At 40.9% G+C, this 19,442-nt stretch overlaps 1 protein-coding gene across 1 annotated transcript in view; it reads left to right on the plus strand.

The window, feature by feature from the left end:
* Nucleotides 1–19,442, plus strand: part of dlg2 (discs, large homolog 2 (Drosophila)) — an 876,537-nt gene that overhangs the window by 833,802 nt on the left and 23,293 nt on the right. Inside the window, exon 21 of the mRNA XM_060825990.1 lies at nucleotides 16,274–16,446. Coding sequence (XP_060681973.1) covers nucleotides 16,274–16,446 — 173 coding nt within the window. The remainder of the gene's footprint in view (nucleotides 1–16,273; nucleotides 16,447–19,442) is intronic.

The following is a 19,442-nucleotide window of genomic DNA, read 5'->3' on the forward strand; positions in this document are numbered from 1 at the left end:
TTGGACAAACAACAAGTGAATAAGCTACTTACAAGAGGTATGTTGAATATCACAATAAGCTGTCAGCCATCATTTTAACATTCGTTCCATTTTTTTGTATAAAACATTTGGATTTTCCAGACCTTGAGAATTTTAGGCTTAAAAGAGGCAAGAATGGATGAATTCAGACAAGAATTGCCCACTGACATTAATTAAAGGTGCAGAATTTGGACAAACTGGAACCTCTACCCTAACTTGTAACCACTGACCCTCCCCCTAATTCATAGCATTTTCTGCTTCCTCTCACATAATATCAGAACCTCCCCTAATCGTAACCCTATTACAAACAAGAATCCCTAGTGACCAAGGTTCCATCTGCTCTCCTGACTCCTGTCTCAACCTGTTGGCTGACAGAACTCTAGCAGTTAATTAGGCTGCCTTGGACAGTCTGGTGATTGAGATCGGAGGAATGTACTGTCTTTCACTACTCCTATTATATATTTAATTGTTTTACGATATTTCAATTATATAATTTCTTTTTTATCAGTATTAAAATAAAAAGATCCATCAATCAAATGACAAACCATTATTGATTTGTGGTATGACATACGTAAACAAACTAAAGAAAAACAAAAAATAATTACTTCAGAGATTTACTTTAGGAGCAAAGGAAACATTTTTGTGCAATAATTGTTTGTTTTGAAGGCAAAAAGAATAAGATTTGAGATGTCCAAGTTTCCATTCCAAACATATCCTGGTGAATTAAGACAGATGTATCTGAACACAGGCAGTTGTCACTATATGTTCAAGAAATAGCAAGAAGAACTTCCTCAAATGGTCTTCATGAGAACACCTGAATCAGTGTGCCAGACAGCTGACTGCATGAACAACAAGGATTTTTTTTTCGGAAACAGGCATCTCCTCCACTTCCCGCTCCTCCGCGGGAAGGGAGATGTGCTTGAAACCTTCTTTTCTTCAGCAGGCTAGGCACCAACTGCCAATTGGAAACCAAAACAATGTATGCTACCTGCAAAACAACATTCAAACAGAATAGTCATCAAAGCCAGGAAAGTGCTTTCTGAGAAGTGAATTCAAGTTGAAGTCATGTAATTTCCTGGTAAAGTCTTGGTAATTTGATTGACCATTTGTTAAAGAGCAATCCAAGTATCATTCCATGGCTTAAAATTAGTTTTTTTATGCTGCAATCTTTCAAACCTTAACCCATCAAAAAGGGCCTCCATAACAACAAGTATCTGACAGGAAAAATGTAAAACGACTACTGGTTAAATACAGTCGGACATTTAAGCAAAGCTTTCTAGATTTCCCAACAAAGAAGATACTAAACCTCAGCATCACCCTCTCCCTCAATGTCCCATGGGCTTACCCATGAATACTGACCCCAGGGGCAAAAATCCCTGAGAACCACTGGGGAAACTATGCTAGTGGCCAGGAATGTATCCACCAGAGGACTGGATGTCATAAAGTGAGTTAAAGGGTGCGCGGATACAACAAGGGTGCTGCTGGCTGAAGGGCAGGGGATGGCAGGTAGTCAGAAGAAAGGTCTGGGTGTTGGTCTCACTTCCCCCAACCCACTTTCCTAATTGAGTCCCTCAATCAGCCTCATGTTTTATCTTTTGAATCCATGTGTGGCGACTGTGTCTCCATCACTGTGTGAATGTCAGCAAAGGCACAATGAGGCTCTTCAGTAGGCTTGAATTGTCTACGTAAGGGTTTCAGTATTGTGGATGGGGCAGGAAAGCTGTTAACAAAGTTCTTGTCCCAAACATAATTGGGCAGTGGTGGTAGACCCCTACCTGATGCCTTCCTGCCCACTTAAACAACTTCTTCTCCATCTTAAGAAAGCATTGAATTCTGCTCAGTAATAGGATTATATTGCCTTCGTCCCTGCCAGACTTCAACATATATTTTATACAGCATATAGCTGTTTATTTATGCTCTGTAGCTAATCTAGACATCCAGAATAATCCAACCGTGGTAGATGGTGGAATTTGAATTCAATAAAAGTCTGGAATTAAGAGACAAATGATGACAATTAATTTGGCTGCAGGTACATCCATAGCACTGTTAGGGATGGCATTCCATGATTTTTTACCCACTGACAGTGAAGGAACAGTGATACAGTTCCAAGGAAAATGGTGTGTAGTCTACAGGGAAACCTACAAGTTATGGTGTTCAGATCCATCTGCTTCCCTTGTTTGTTCAGATGGTAGAAGTCATGAATTTGGAAGCTGCTTTCAAACGAACATGAGAAACATGTAGTACTTTGCTGATGGTACACAACATGCCCGCGGTCTTTGAAGAAGTAGGCCATCTGGGTTGTACGGTATTGGAACTGGTCCTCCTGGGAGCAGATGCGGCGGAGACAAAGGAATTGGGAATGTGGGATTGTGTTTTTACAGGGGGCCGGGTGGGAGGAGGTGTAGTCTAGGTATCTGTGGGAGCGACGATGCCCTCCACCGCATCTCCTCCACTTCCCGCTCCTCCGCCCTTGAGCCCCGCCACTCCAACCACCATCAGGACAGAACACCACTGGTTCTCACCTACCACCCCACCAACATCCATATACAGCGTATCATCCGCCGTCATTTCTGCTACCTCCAAATGGACCCCACCACCAGAGATATATTTCCCTCCCCTCCCCTATCAGCGTTCCGAAAAGACCACTCCCTCCATGACTCCCTCGTCAGGTGCACACCCCCACCAACCCAACCTCCGCTCCCGGCACCTTCCCCTGCAACCACAAGAAATGCAAAACTTGCGCCCACACCTCCTCCCTTACTTGTCTCCAAGGCCCCAAGGGATCCTTCCATATCCACCACAAATTCACCTGCACCTCCACACACATCATCTATTGCATCCGCTGCACCCGATGTGGCCTCCTTTATATTGGGGAGACAGGCTGCCTACTTGCAGAACGTTTCAGAGAACACCTCTGCGACACCCGGACCAACCAACCCAACCACCCCGTGGCTCAACACTTCAACTCCCCCTCCCACTCCACCAAGGACATGCAGGTCCTTGGACTCCTCCATCGCCAGACCATAACAACATGATGGTTGGAGGAGGAGCACCTCATCTTCCACCTAGGAACCCTCCAACCACAAGGGATGAACTCAGACTTCTCCAGTTTACTCATTTCCCCTCCCCCATCTTGTCTCAGTCAAATCCCTCGAACTCAGCACCGCCTTCCCAACCTGCAATCTTCTTCCTGACCTCTCTGCCCCCACCCCACTCTGGCCTATCACCCTCACCTTGACCTCCTTCTACCTATTGCATCTCCAACGCCCTTCCCCCAAGTCCCTCCTCCCTACCTTTTATCTTAGCCTGCTGGACATACTTTCCTCATTCCTGAAGAAGGGCTTACGCCCAAAACATCGAATCTCCTGTTCCTTGGATGCTGCCTGACCTGCTGCGCTTTTCCAGCAACACATTTTCAGCTCTGATCTCCAGCATCTGCAGTCCTCACTTTCTCCTTTGGGAATAACTACTCAAATTCTGTTTACAATAAAGTTTTCATTAATCAATGCAAGTCCTTTGCATGTTGTTCTTCTATTTCACGAGATCACTCGATTTTTAGGTACTGGTTCACTTTCTGTCTTTTTTGTCGCCAAATCTGACTTCACCTTCTCTTAGTCACAAAATTTGGTGCCCAATGTAAAATCACCATGATCACAACATGTTCAGTGTTGCCTTCTTTCTTTAAAGGAAATAATCCAGCCTTACTAATCTCTCTTCATTACTAAATCATTCCAGCCCAGGCAACCTCTAGTTAATTACCTCTATTCTCTCTTGTTCAGTCCCAACTTTCCCATAATGTGATGTCCAAACCACACACAGTGCTCCTGCTGTATACTCTTGTAGTCAATGCATTGATGAATAAAAACATATGCCTTCTTAGCCATCTTATCTACCCATCCTGTTGCCTTCAAGAATCAATGGACATAAACAGCAAGATTCCGCTGATCTTCTCTACTTCCTAGGATCCTATCATTCAACATGTACTCTCCTACCTTGTGAATGCTCCCAAGGTACATCACGTTATACTTTTCAGGATTAAATTTTATTTGCCATTATTCAGCCAATCTATCAATATTATCCTGTAGACTACCAATTTTCATAGTTAAAAGTCACACAACACCAGGCTATAGTCCAACAGGTTTAATTGGAAGCACTAGCTTTCAGAGCACTGCTCCTTCATCAGGTGGTTGTGGAATACACAATTGTAAGACACAGAATTTATAGCAAAAGTAATTCTGTGTCTTACAATTGTGTCCTCCACAATCACCTGATGGAGCGGTGCTCCAAAAGCTAGTGCTTCCAATTAAACTTGTTGAACTATAACCTGGTGTTGTGTGATTTTTAACTTTGTACACCCCAGTCCAACACTGACATCTCCAAATCATGACCAATTTTCATGTGGATGCACAGTACATTGTACCAATAAGAAAGATTATAACGTAACAGTTTGTAGGTTTTTTTTCTCAGATTGCCTGTTGTATATGATTTCTTCAAGATATTGAACAAGCTTACTGCTGTTGATCAATGACATGGAATACAAGACCAAAGAGGTTATTATGAAGCTGTACATAAGGTTAGTTAGGCCACAGCTGCAGTGCTTTGTGCTGCTCTGGTCATCATACTATAGGAAGGATGTGATTATGCTAGAGAGGGTGCAGAAGAGATTCATCAGGATGTCACCTGGGCTGGAGTGATTCAGTTATGAAGAGAAATTAAATAGGCTGAGTTTGCTAACAGGGGCTCTGATTGAAGTGTACTAAGTTCTGATGGGCAGAGACAAGGTAGATAAGGAACAAACTTTACAGTTGGTAGATGAATCAATAAGCAGCAGCAGTTATAGTTTTAAGGCAATGAGCTGGAGGTTTGTAGAGGATTTGAGGAAGACATTATTCACCTTGCAGGTTATGGGTATTTGGAACTGAGTGCCTAAAAAGGGGGGCAGAGGCAGGAACTTTCAAGACATTAAAGAGCCATTTACGTGAGCACCTGAAATGCCACAGCAAACAGACTAAGCACTGGAAAAAGGGATTAGAATAGCTAGATATTTGATGAACAGTGGCATGATTGGGTGGGAGGGGAGAGTGGGGCACTTTCTGTGCTGTAAAAACTTTGACTCTGACTCTAAATACACTCCCATATCTGTTGCCTCCAATAGTGCCAGTGTTTCAGCAGCTACTGAACTTCTGACTTTAAAAATCTAACTTTTGGGGCAGCATGGTGGTTCAGTGGTTAGCACTGCTGCCTCACAGTGCCCAAGGATCTGGGTTCAATTCCAACCTCAGGCTGCTATCTGTGTGGAGTTTGTGCATTCTCCCTGTGTCTGCCTGCATGGGATTCTGCCAGATGCTCCAGTTTCTTCCCCCAATCCAAACTTGTACAAGTTAGGTAGAGTGCCCATGCTAAATTGCCTATACTATCCAGAGATGTGTAGGTTTGATGCATTAGCCACAGGAAATGCAGGGTTAGGGTAAGGGGATGGGTGTAGGTGGGATACTCTTCAGAGTTGATGAGGAATTGTTGGGTCGAATGACCTGCTTCTGCATGGCAACAGTTCTCTTGTTATAATAAGAGTCTATCCACATTTCAGCACAGTCAAATAATTTAAAGGAAGCCCTGAATTTGGAATTTCCTCATAGAATTTCTTCACCTTATAGTAGCTTATTAAATTCTGTCGCGAATACTCACAGAATAACCATTTTGCTTTCTAAATTTACCAAGTCTGACCATGCTTCATACACATTTAACAGTTCATTACATCAATGTTTTAAGCACACATTTTAATAGATTATCCAAGTCTTGCTCAGTGTAAAACTCTTGAGGCTCCAGTTCTGAAAATTCCATACACCTGATCCTGTTTTTGGCAGGAAGTGCCAAAGCCAACTTTGTTTTTCCTACAATATGGACACAACCCATGCCAGTGTCCCTGCTTCATTTTTTTATTGTTCATAAGGCTCCCCTTCATTGAAAACTTTCTTAGAAGACTTGGTTTTAGCCATTTTTCTTATAAGTAGCTCACATTTACAACTTTCATCTAAAGTAGAATTCTTTATTTCTAATGTTTGCCTTAAGCAACCAGATCAAAGCCAGTTGGTTAATAGAATTTAAAGCATTTTTTAGTGGATAGAATTTATCAAAGACTCAGTCACACAAATCATCCACACCCACTACTACCTGGTCTATCTTTATATTTACTGAATCCTTTAATTAATCAATTAACCCCAGTAGGCAGTATAACCTACTGTACTGGCAATTTGGCTTCATTAAATGTTTGAACCAATCTGTGTTTAACTCTCTTGTTCCTATGTGCCCAAAGTGTAGTATTGTAAATGATGTCTCAAAGTACTTTCCATTTTGTTTCTACACTGTGGGAATGCCAAAGAATCCATTCAATAAAGTCACAGAACTGTTAGTTTTAATCTTAGTACATAATGTGGCTGACATTGATCAGAGAACAGTAGTGCTGATTTGAATGAAAAAACTTCAAATACTGTATCCTAACCCCAGTGCACCACAAGGAGTAATCTACATGGCAGTCAGTGCTGTGGTAGCTGAGAATCATGTTAAAACTGTCAGGTCTCGTGATGATCAAATCCAGCTGGTGTCAATGGCCTGATCTTGGATAACTCTCTGACACCTCTGGCATATCTGAGGGCGATATTTGTTATATAAAGCTCATTGTAGCAGCATAACTCAAACAGTCTCTGACCTATTGGATTTATCTTTTCCAGGCCATGAATGTATGAGGCAGGAGAGCCATGCCTCTAGATTTATGCTCACGGTTGTGTTAAAATTTCCCAGTGGATAATGATGTTCTAGCTTAGGGATTCTGCTGATAGCAGTGTTAAATTCCTTGCTGGCTTTCACCTTGGTAGTGGAGCACAGTGTTGAAGTATACACACTCATGAGTTTAGTTGGTCCAGTTTGAGTTGTGAGGTAAATAACAGTAGAGTAGAATTAGAATATCCTTTATTGTTGCATATACAGAAGTACAGGAGTACAGTGCAAGTTTACAATATTACCCAACATAGTGCCATCTTAGGTACAAAGTACCTAGCTACAGATCTTAGATACAAAATAGAGAAATAAAGGAAAAAAGGATAAAGTTACATTACATACAGTCAGTCATAGTGTAAGTTAGAAAAATGAAAATTAAGGTTAAAAAGATAGGCATTACAATCCTTCTATAAAGGACTTTCAGGAGATCAGTGCGAGGGCTTCCACACATGGCCTGACCGTGCTTGCAAGCCATTGACCGCTTCATACCAGTCCCCAGTCCAACAACTGACTCACTCTGTTCGAGGGTCCAGCCCACTGGCAGTCCCTATTCCACTCGGGCCTCCAGGCCACTGGCCATCCCTGCTCCAATTGAGCCTCCAGCTCGCTGGCCAACCCGACTCTGCTCAGACCTCCAGTCCACTGGCTGTCCCCACTCCTGTTGGAAAGGGATAGTCAACATGGCTTTTTTCATGGGAAATCATGTCTCACTAATTTGAATGAGTTTTTTGAAGAAGTGATGAAGAAGATTAGTGAAGGCAGAGCAGTGAACGTGATCTGTATGGACTTCAGTAAGACATTCAACAAGGTTCCGCGTGATATACTGGTTAGCAAGGTTAGATCACATGGAATATAGAACTAGCCATTTGGATGCAGAACTGGCTTGAAGGTAGGAGACAGAGGGTAGTGGTGAAGAGCTGATTTTTAGACTGGAGGCCTGTCAAGAATTGGTGTTGGGTCCACTGCATCTCATCGTTTATTTAAATGGTTTGGATGTGATTATAGGAGGTATGGTTAGCAAGTTTGCAGATGACACCAAAATTGGCGGTATAGTCGACAGCGAAGAAGATTGCCCTAGAGTACAACAAGACCTTGATCAGATGGCAAAGGGGCCCAGGCAGGAGTAGCAGATAGATTTTAATTTAGGTAAATGTGAGGTACTGCATTTTGGAAAGGCAAATCATGGCAGGACTTCTACACTTAATGGTAAGAATACTCCTGGGGAGTGTTGCTGAATAAAGAGACCTTGGTGTGAAGGCAGAGTCGCAGGTAGACAGGGTAGTGAAGAAGATGCTTGGTATGCTTGCCTTTATTGGTCAGTGCATTGAGTATAGGAGATGGAAGATCATGTTTCAGCTGTACAGGACATTTGTTAGGCCACATTTGGAATATTGCGTTCAGTTATGGTCACCCTGCTCTAAGGAAGATGTTATGAAACTTGAAAGTATTCAGAAATGATTTACAAGGATGTAGCCAGGGTTGGAAGATTTGAGCTAAAGGGAGAGGCTGAATAGGCTGGGGCTATTTTCCCCTAGAGTGTCAGAGGCTGAGGGTGACTTTACAGAAGCTTATACTCTCATGAGGGGCATGGATAGAGTGAATAGCCAAGGGTCAAGATTAAAGTAGTGCTGGAAAAGCACAGCAGGCCAGGCAGCATCTGAGGAGCAGGAAAATTGATGTTTCGGGCAAAAGCCCTTCATCACGAATGGGAGTCTCGGGGGTGGAGAGATAAATGGGAGGGGGTTGGGGCTGGGGGAAGGTAGCTGACAGTGCAATAGGTGGAGGGAGGTGGAGGTGAATGGTGGAGGATGATATGATGTATGCGGAGGTTGGTGGTGTGGAAGGTGAGGACCTTGTCCTTGTTGCGGTTGGAGGGGTGGGATTCGAGGGCAGAGGTGCAGAGCGTGGATGGGATGCGTTGGAGGGCACCATCAACCACGTTGGAGGGGAAATTGCTGTCTTTAGAGAAGGAGGCCATCTGGTGTGTTCTGTGGTGAAACTGGTCCTCCTAGGAGCAGATGCGGTGGAGGAATTGGGAACAATCCACCCTCCCCTTCCGGCACTATCCCCTTCCACTGCAGGAATTGCAAAACCTGCAGCCACACCTTCCCCCTCACCTCCATCCAAGACCCCAAAGGAGCCTTCCACAACCACCAAAGTTTCACCTGCCCTTCCGAACGTGTCATTTGTTGTATCCGTCACTTCCTATGCGGTCCCCTTTACATTGGGGAGCGGGATGCCAACTCGCAGAGTGCTTCAGAGAACATCTCTGGTACACCCACACCAGCCAACCCTACCACCCCATGGCTGACCATTTCAACTTCCCCTCCCACTCCACCGAGGACATGCAGCTCCTGGGCCTCCTCCATCACCACTCCCTTACCATGCAACGCCTGGAGAAAGAACACCTCATCTTCCGCCTGGGGGCCCTTCAACCCCATGGCATCAATGTGGACTTCCTCGGTTTCCTCATTTCCCCTCTCCCCACTTTACCCCAGTTCCAACCTTCCAGCTCAGCACCACCCTCATGACCTGTCCCATCTGTCAATTTTCCTTCCCACCTTTTTGCTCCATCCTCCTCTCTGTCCTATCACCCTCACCCTCACCTGCTGTGCTTTTCCAGCAACACTCTAATCTTGATTCTGATCAAGATGTTCAGTGTGATGTTCACCTTTTATATTTAACATGTATCCCACTGTTCAAGGGTTACAGAGCAAATAGTCCACAGTTGGTCCCATTTTTCATTAGGTTCCTCCTTTATCCTCATTTTGTTGATTAATGACTTTGAGTGACTATCCCTAGGGTGTTTCCTCAGTTTTGTCAAGTCTTTTTTTTAATCCACCATGAGCATTAGAGCTTGTTCTGATGATTCTTTCTCGCCATGTCAAATCACCCAGTATCCTTACAGGACAGCAGGCTACATCACATCAACAAATGATCATCCAGCTCCCTCATTTGTCTGTGGTCTAAGCCAAGCAGTCTAATTTAAGTCTCACCAAATAATTGTCTGAAATAGGTGAGATGTTAACATGGAAAATCACAGGATTCACCAGCATTAGAAGGTTGAAAAGTTCGGCTTAACTGACTGCCTTATGTGACAATGCTGTTTCTTTAACAAAGTTATATTGTCCTTTTTTTTTTCAGAGCATTCGTAAAGATACAGGTTCTGGGATGTCTAGCTTGGATGGGTTTTAGGGCCAATTTGATTATAGCTAACAGATACTGTCTCTGGAAAAACACTTGCAAGTTTGAAGAAAACACTTGTACAATGAAAGGGGAGTGGCCAGTTCACCCAGCTCAGCTTTTCTCTGGTTTGGCATGGTTTTAGCAAGCAGTCAGTTTTTTGACACTGTTGGTCAAAGAAATAGCTACATGGAAGAAGGTGTTCCATGCTGAATTTCTCTGTCATCTCTCTCTCTCCTGTAAGACCCTGTGTTTGATTTTACCTTTTTTGCCAAGGAGTATTTAAGGGGATTGTTGCAGAAATGTGGAACAGCATCATTAACTTGGGATAGTCTGTTGGGTTTTCAGATAGGTTAAATTATTCTGTATTCTGTTCTCTTTTGTTTGTGTTTCATTCGGTAGTCTGTAAATAAATTCTGTTTTGTTTAAAACCGAGGGGTTTTGACCAACCGCATTACTCCTGGAATATCCACATTACACCTGCTTAAAGGTTAGGTTTTGAAATGTTTTGAGGAAATCTGACCTGGTCCATAACACTTACTCAGCACTCACTTTCAGGAAAGTGAAGGCTCTGGGTGTAGAAAATGCTCAAGCTTTCAGTGAGGCATTGTTCTGACATCAGTTCCTTGGCCTGATGTCATTTGACAGCAGTCTCAGTTCACACCAACTGTTAAAAATTCATTCGGGTCCTGATGATGTCATTAAGATCCAACATGCAACGTGGGAACTGCTAGCTTTTGCAGCTTTCTTTTCCATCTGGTTAAAGTTAAAAACAGTAGATACTTGACAGTTTTTAATTCATGAATGAATTTGTCTTGATGAATGCTTTGTTTGCAAATATTTCTGTCATTATTTGTATTGACTTTGAAGTATGAATATATTTATTTGTTGGCTAGTTTTGCAAATATTTAATACAGTGTCCAGTTTTTTTTGTGTGTAAAAATGCAGCAGTAACGACCTCAATGCACATCACAATTTCTATGGATTTTTCTGTGATGAAGCTGTTGGTCATCTATTATTTGTTATGCAGTTTGTCAAAACCCCTCGGTTTTAAACAAAACAGAATTTATTTATAGACTACCGAATGAAACACAAACAAAAGAGCACAGAATACAGAATAACTTAGTCTACTGGGTTTTCAGATAGGTTATCTCAAGTTAATGATACTGTTCCAGCTATTATCTGATAAGTAGACGACGAATGGAGGAGGAAATCCATCACTCTCTCTTTCTTTGTCCCCACCCCACCCCCTACCTTAACAGTCAAGCCATAGATTTAGGTTTGCTACCAATAGTTCATCAGTATTCCAGAATTTAATTGCTGTCTGGTTCAGCATTGAAACATTTCACTTGATTTCCACTTCATGTTTTAAAAATATGAATTACTCTACCTCCGTATTTGTTGCCATCAAACAGAGACATCTCTTTCAATTGTTAAGATGTGGAAGTCAAAACCTTCTGCTATTTAAAGCCAAACACTTTGAAAAGCTTACTCGCCTTGTAATTTGCCAGAAATGTGAGTGGAAGAGAAATCCTAATTTCCGCTATTTAAAGAAAACTAACAATTTATTTTCCTAATTCTAATAGTGAACACTAAACAAAACTATTAACAAACCCAACACACTTTCCCCTAACTAATCTCTATCCCTTTACTGAACATAATTCTGTTAAGGTGCTTTTCCAATAATATAATTATTAAACATTACATTAACTTAATCTCAAATCCACACAGTGTCTTATGCTGTCTTCTTTGCAGACCTCCAGTTCTGCTTTCTTCTCCCTGGGTCGTCATCTTTCTCGTTGCTGCAAGTATTTTTACAGGAAAAGAAACCTTTCAATTTTTAGTGCCTTCTGCAATTTCTTTGAGAGCAAGGCACTTATTTCTCTGGGTGGCCTTTGCTCTCTGGCTCTACAACATTTGCTCCGACAAGTTTTCAAAATGCCCACTTTTTTTTATACCTCCATCATTGTTCCCTCCCATTGGTTCGATGTTGTCAATACAATAAATTCAAACTCATTTGGGTTTTAGTATCCTAGGCATAGCTTAAATTAGTTGGTTAAATTTGAATTATTGTCAAAACAGCAACCAAAACTCACAACCAGTTCAGTCAGTCGAAGTTCTGGGTGAGGACCAGTTCAGTCAGTCAAAGTTCAGGGTGAGGACCAGGGTGAGAACTGGTCCTCACCCTGAACAACTTCTCTTTCCAATCCTCCCACTTCCTCCAAACCAAAGGAGTTGCCATGGGCACCCACATGAGCCACAGCTATGCCTGCCTCTTCGTATGATATGTGGAACAGTCCATCTTCCGCAACTACACTGGCACCACCCCCTACCTTTTCCTCTGCTACATCGATGACTGTATCGGCGCTGCCTCGTGCTCCCACGAGGAGGTTGAACAGTTCATCCACTTTACCAACACCTTCCACCCCGACCTCAAATTCACCTGGACCGTCTCAGACTCTTCCCTCCCCTTCCTAGACCTTTCCATTTCTGTCTCGGGCAACCGAATCAACACGGACATTTACTATAAACCGACTGACTCCCACAGCTATCTAGACTACACCTCCTCCCACCCTGCCCCCTGTAAAAATGCCATCCCATATTCCCAATTCCTTTGTCTCCACCGCATCTGCTCCCAGGAGGACCAGTTGCAATACCATACAGCCCAGATGGCCTCCTTCTTCAAGGACCGCAGCTTCCCCCCAGACGTGATCGACGATGCACTCCACCGCATCTCCTCCACTTCTACCAATTAATATTCTTCAAAGTATTGAAGTATTTAATTGAATTTGGAGCTTGGAGTTGTAGAGTCATACAGCATGGAAACAGACCCTTCGGTCCAACTTGTCCTTGCTAACCAAGCTTCCCAAACTAAACTAGTCACATTTGCCTGCATTTAGCCCTACTCTCTCTAAACCTTTTCTATTCATGTACCTGTCCAAATGTCTTTTAAATGTTATAATTGTACCTGCATCCACCACTTTCCCTGGCAGTCCATTCCATATACAAACTGCCTCCTGTGTGAAAAAGTTGGCCTTCAGGTCCCATTGAAATCTATCTTCTCTCACCTTTAAAATATGCTGTCCAGTTTTGAGCTCCCAAACCCTGAGGAAAATCCCTTTGCTGTTTACCTCTCCCTACCCCTCATGATTTCTATAAGGTCACCCCTCAACCTCCAATGTGAAAAGTCCTAGCTTATCCAGACTTTCCTTATAACTCAAACTCTCTGGTCACGACAATAAGATAATAAGATATCACTTCAATCAGCTCTTGTTTTCTATTTGTCATAATGTTAACCTATGACTGAGAAAGTAAATAACAGTGACGCTGTGTATGCAATTTGAAAAATCATCTGATAGCTGAAAAGGAGTAATCAGGAAGCACTGTCAAGTTCCTTTTTACCTTTTGCCCTTCCCAGCTGTAAATAACCCTGACACTTGTGCATCAATTTTCATTCCCAGGTTAGGGTGCAGAGATCAAGAGAAATCCTGGTTTCACGATCTGAGCTTTTAAAAATAAATGCCCATGCTTTGGATTTTCAGCCCATGATGGTGAATTGATTGGGAGTCAGGCCAGGCAAGGCAGAAGGAGCCTAAAATACTTTTGAAACAGGTTAGGTGGAAAAGATGTGGTGTCTCCAACAGTGTACTCAAAAGTGAAAAATGATGATTAAAATAGAAAGCATCCATTCTGCTGACATCCCCTCACTCCCCATGTCGTAACCTTGCCAACTGATCAATGTCCGGTTATGCAAATGATGGTTTTGGTTAACAATCATACAGCACAAATCCTTTAATGGTTTTATATGACCAAGCATTGTTTTAACAGTTTCTTGATAACTTTGTCACTTGATAAATTTGTGCATATTTTTTCACACAATCATGCTTTTTCATAACCCCAAAGATTATGTTACCTGCACCAAGGGTCATGTTACCTCTACCAAATGTGCCCTAGGAACAACAAAATGTAACTTAGATCTCTAAAAGGTGAAAAAAAAAACATTTCACCAGCTTTCGCTGCTCACATACCCCTCACTCTCCTTCATGCAACTAGGTTCTGATTCCCCATCAACCCTTAACTATCCCCCATAGCCCTTCATATCCAAGTCAACTTAGTTCCTAAGTTGAGCTACCACCCTTTCACCAACTGAACCAATTATTGAGTATATCGGTTGAGTTCAGCTCCAGCAAAAAAAAAGCTTAACACCATAAAGGGCAAAGTAGCTGGCTTGTTTGATACTCATCAAACACTTTAAACATTCACTCTGTCCACTACTGACATGCAATGGCAGCAGTAGGAGCTGGTTGCAATGCAACAACTCAAAAGGTTCCTTAACACCTTCCAAGCCTTCCACCATTACCATCCAGAAGACAGGGCAACAGACAAATAGAAACCTGCAAATTCCTCCCCTAGTCACAATTACGCTGACACGGAACTATATCATCTTTCCTTCACTATCACTGGGTCAAAATTCTGGAGCTTCCTCCCCAACAACACTGTACATGTTCCCTCACCTCATGGACTTCAACAGTTCAATTTGGCAGCTCACCACTAGCTTTTCAAGGGTAATTACAGATGAGCAATAAATACTGGCCTAGCCAGTGATGCCCACATCCACTGCATGAATAAAAATATCCACAACTACCCATACACTATTGGAGAGAAAATACGTTCTATAAGTTAAATTTCGATATAGCTGACTGCACTTTCATTCATAAATATTCATTTTGAAGCATGTATGCACATCCTGACAAGTCAGCACTTCTTGACACTTGTTAACAATTCTTGACAAATCATTAAATGTTGACAGTTTCAAAAGTTTGTGCCAATTATGCACAGTCTTCTCCAGTGTTCATAGTCTCAAAGATCCCTTGATTCTCTTCCCAAAAGATCCCTGACCCCACCTCCCAAAGATACCAGCTGTCTCCACCCACAGGATCCCTAACCGCCACTGCCAAGGTATTCCAGGACCATATCTGCAAGCTGCCTTACTTCTCCAAGCTGATAGCCTGGTCAGCCAAAATAAATATAGTTAGAACAGACATCCTTATGTAATCTCCACAATTCAGGTTCCAGACATCACAGACTCCAACATCCCATTTCAGTGGAACCAGCTATTTTCGTAAATGACCAACTACCTCTATAAACAGTGCACGGTCTAGAGCCATCCCACCCTTCCAACCCTGCCAGAAACAGGACTTGGGATTTGGATTTCTTTGGGTATTTCCACCACAATGGAGATCCTGTCTATCCTGGCTACAATCAGAAACTTAATGTCCAAACATGTTTTATGTTTGCAGAATGCAGAATTTCAATAAGGACCTAGATAAAGGTTGTTGCTACATGAACATAATTTTACAGCAGATTGTTCAGCAAATGTAATCAGTTGGTGGCCAAAATGTGTTTAAGATTCTGCAGTAAGCAGCTAGTACACTGTGCTATTTTTATGCAATTTGTTTTCAACCCCTTTATTCATCATACAATAGGATGTTATTCTCAGCTTCACTGGTGGAAAAGATGCAAATTGCACTTTTAGGAAAGAAGATCATCATGTAGGTTATTTCATCTGTGTTGCATCCATCTGACCTTTTGACTAGAAAATAGGTAGCAATACCTAAAAATCTGGTTTTAAGGGGTTATTTAAATGGATTTCACTGACCGTAATCACTGGCTGGTTTTAGAGATGGCAAAATGGCTTTAGATCATTTAGAATTGGAATTCATCTTAGCCTAAACATTTAGTGAACATCCTTTCATAGTGATTGTTAAATAGAAGTATCCGAATGAAGGAATCATATTGCTTAACCAGGAGGTGTTCCCATTAACAGAGTTCTATTGTACATAAATACTGTTTCATTAAATAGATTAACATTTTCTAAGGTGTAATTTACTGCTAATCAATGCATGCCAGGAAATAACCACCCTTGTGCACATTAAAACAAAACTGCTGTGTTTTGTAATGCTTTTTCTTGTGGCAAAAATTATGCGACCTAAAAGGCTATTTTTAAGTTTTGGTATAATATATCTTTACTCAGGTTGTCTAAAAAAAATTGTTCTGATGGTAGTTTTGAAATGCTGTCAATATAGAACACAGTATTTACATATTTAAAGTGGATTTTAAATACAGTAAAGCATAGACCAAAATGCTGTTTTATCTAATGCTGTAGACATTTTGTTTAATTTTTTTTGTACTGGACAAAAATATAGCTGTTGATATTGGTGCTTATACTGTTAAGTTTTCAAGTAATTACTTGCTACTGTAAAGTACTAACTTAGATTCTTTACACTCTTTTAAAAAGATACCACAAGACCAAAACGCGATTATGAAATGGATGGACGAGACTATCACTTTGTTACCTGTAGAGATCAGATGGAGAAGGACATCCAGGAGCACAAATTTATTGAAGCAGGACAATACAATGATAATCTATATGGAACTAGTGTCCAATCTGTAAAATATGTAGCAGAACGGGTATGTTCTTACATTTTTTTGTTGCTTTACCAAAATTCTGAGGTAGTCAAAAATAATTTGGGCTAATGTTGGATTGCTAGTTACGATGATAGAATGAAAATTAGTTTTGTTTGCATTATTATTATCATCAAGTGCTCCCAGGTCAAATGTGCCTTGCTTTGGATGCAGAGTTTCTTCTAATCTTATTCACAGGATTTTCTAGAAGCAGAATGGATATAGTCATCAATAGACAATTTGTAGTACAGAATTTGAGTATTACCAAAAATAGACACTCTTGTCATAATTTTTTATCTTGTACTCATCAGGGCAATTTACAAGAATACCAATTCAAGGTGAAAACCAACATTTGCACTGCATGAGATAAAGTGCTAATTAGTTGGCAATTGGATTCTGATTCTTTGAGGTGCTGCTATGGAGAATGCACTGAGTAATGATAAAAGAAAAACATTGCGGATGCTGGATATCTGAAATAAAAACAGAAAGCACGAGCCAGAAATTCAGCAAGTTTGGTAGCATCTATGGTGAGAGAACAGAGTTAAGGTTTTGACTCCACTATGAGACTTCTTCAGAACTCAATTAATAATGATTGACAGCTAACCAACAAACTTCATTTAAATTTTAAACCAGGCAAGTTGTATATGATTGTTCAGGGATTGCCCTAAGAGATGAACCAGTGAATGGTTGTCACATATTTTGTTGCAAAACATAGGACATTGTGTATTAATATTATTAGCTTCCAGTATTTACAAGTGCACCTCACTGAGCCCAGTTGACAATACTAAATTGGTTGTCAGCATAATTCTTCAGGATTATCCAGCAATTATGTTAGACATTATGTTGCATGTTTTGCAAACACAGGCTGGTTGCTACAATAAGTACTTTGCTTGCTGCAAAAGCCAAAAAGGCATGCTGATTGATACAATCTGCCAGTCTTTGGGATGTACAGGCTTTAAACCTGGCATCATACAAGCATTGAAATTCATATACCACATTATATATTTGTGTAATAGGTAAAACATCATTTTGGCTTGACACCAGCACCTTGTTGTGGTGAACACCACTCATGTTGCTACTGTAGAGTAGCAGCATGAAATCTCTCACTTCATCTGTTGCTCAAACTTTTAATATATCTTACCCATCCAGGATAATCTGAGGTAACTGAGTATTTTTTCCATCAACAGTGTCCACCTCAGGGCCTCATGAGTTTGCATGATAAGCACAAAATGATCTGATGCAGTGCCATTAGATTGCAACATAGCTTTGCTTTGTCCTAGTTCAGTATCAAGTTTGCTGGGTGAATTCATAGCTGAGGCCCTATTGGTTCATAATAAAGAGCAGTCTTACAGTACATGGAACAGCAGGAATTTCAATTTATTTACTAACCTGTAAAGGCAAATTTGCAGTAACAGTAGTAGATTATCTCCTAGTTGTTTCTTCAGAGAGGACTTTGAGGAAAGAGAACTCATTTGACTGTTTCATTTGCCAATCAACCCTCTCCTCAGCCAATTTATTTCCCCTTGAACTGATATTCTGACGAACTGTCCTGGTAAGTACGAGACAAAAAGCTATGATATGATGTGTCTTTTCTCAGCAATATCAAATACATTTATTTGTGTCATTTATACAAATCACTAATTTTGAACAGTGAATGTTATGTAATATGCATGCCGAAACAGTACAATCATAGTATTCTGGCCCAAAATCTGACAATGTAATGAACGAATCAGGTTAATAAATAATTATTGAGGAAAATTTTGCTATCATTCTTAAAACATTCTAAACAATGTTTTTTTTTCAAATTATTAAAATATTTGTAATCCAAACCTGATAAAATAGACCTTTTAAAAATCAAACATTGATACTTTTTGCAAGTTTAACACAGTAAAAGTTGTATTTATCTGATTGTTACTTAAATCCATTTTGAATGAACAAATAATTACAGCATAAATAACAATGCTTGCTAATATAGATGTAAAAGATACTTAATTCAACACAATTTAAATTTAAAGTTAAACATTAAATAAGCAGGCTTACATAACAATTAGCTAAATAATTTAGCAAAATGCACAAGAATAACAATTCAGCATTTTTTACAGTAAGTGATTAAAACACTGTGACACCTTAGGTATTGCCTTCATTATGTCAAATGGGCCAGTCATTTCCAAAGTAATTTATGTTTACATTTATGTATGAGAGACAGATAGGAAATTGATGAAAATTACATTTCTCACACAGCTTTAGAGCTGACATTTAGTTTTTGCTGAAATTCCAAATATTGTTCAGAGTAAGTCACTATAGCAGAAATGACAATTCACATAGTTATTAAATGTGTGATGAAACTTGACTGGAAGATTAGATTCCCTACAGCATGGAAACAGGCCCTTTGGCCCAACAAGTCCATATCGACCCTCCGAAGAGTAACCCACCCAGACCCATTCCTTTACTCTCTATTTGCCCCTGACTAATGCACCTAACAGTATGAGCAATTTATCATGGCCAATTCACCTGATCTGCACAGATTTGGAGTGTGAGAGGAAACCCACGCAGACATGGGGAGCATGTACAAACTCCACACAGACAGTCAGCAGAGAGGGGATTCGAACCCAGATCCCTGGTGCTGTGAGGCAGCAGTGCTAACCACTGAGCCACCATGCCACCCATGGTAATTTACAGTGATTTATTTTCTCTGTGCTGAACATATAGTTGTGATTCAGCAACAATGCCATTGCACAATATTTTACTCTGTGAGAAGTTAAAGCCAATGCATTGATTTTGCACTTGGACCTACTGTAATTAGAGAGTTATTCCAGTGCATCTCCTTCTGGAAGAGATGTGTGCCCTGTTTGGACAGAACAACAAGTTTATCTCTTTATTCCGTCAAATTAAAGGATCATTAATGAGCAGCACAGACACTGAACCATGAAGTCACAACTAGAGAATTTAATTTAGTTTCAATTCAGGTTCAGAATCAAAATGAAGAGAAATAACAAATACTG

Source organism: Hemiscyllium ocellatum, chromosome 6 (assembly GCF_020745735.1).
Source record: "Hemiscyllium ocellatum isolate sHemOce1 chromosome 6, sHemOce1.pat.X.cur, whole genome shotgun sequence".
NCBI classification, from domain to species: Eukaryota; Metazoa; Chordata; class Chondrichthyes; order Orectolobiformes; family Hemiscylliidae; genus Hemiscyllium; species Hemiscyllium ocellatum.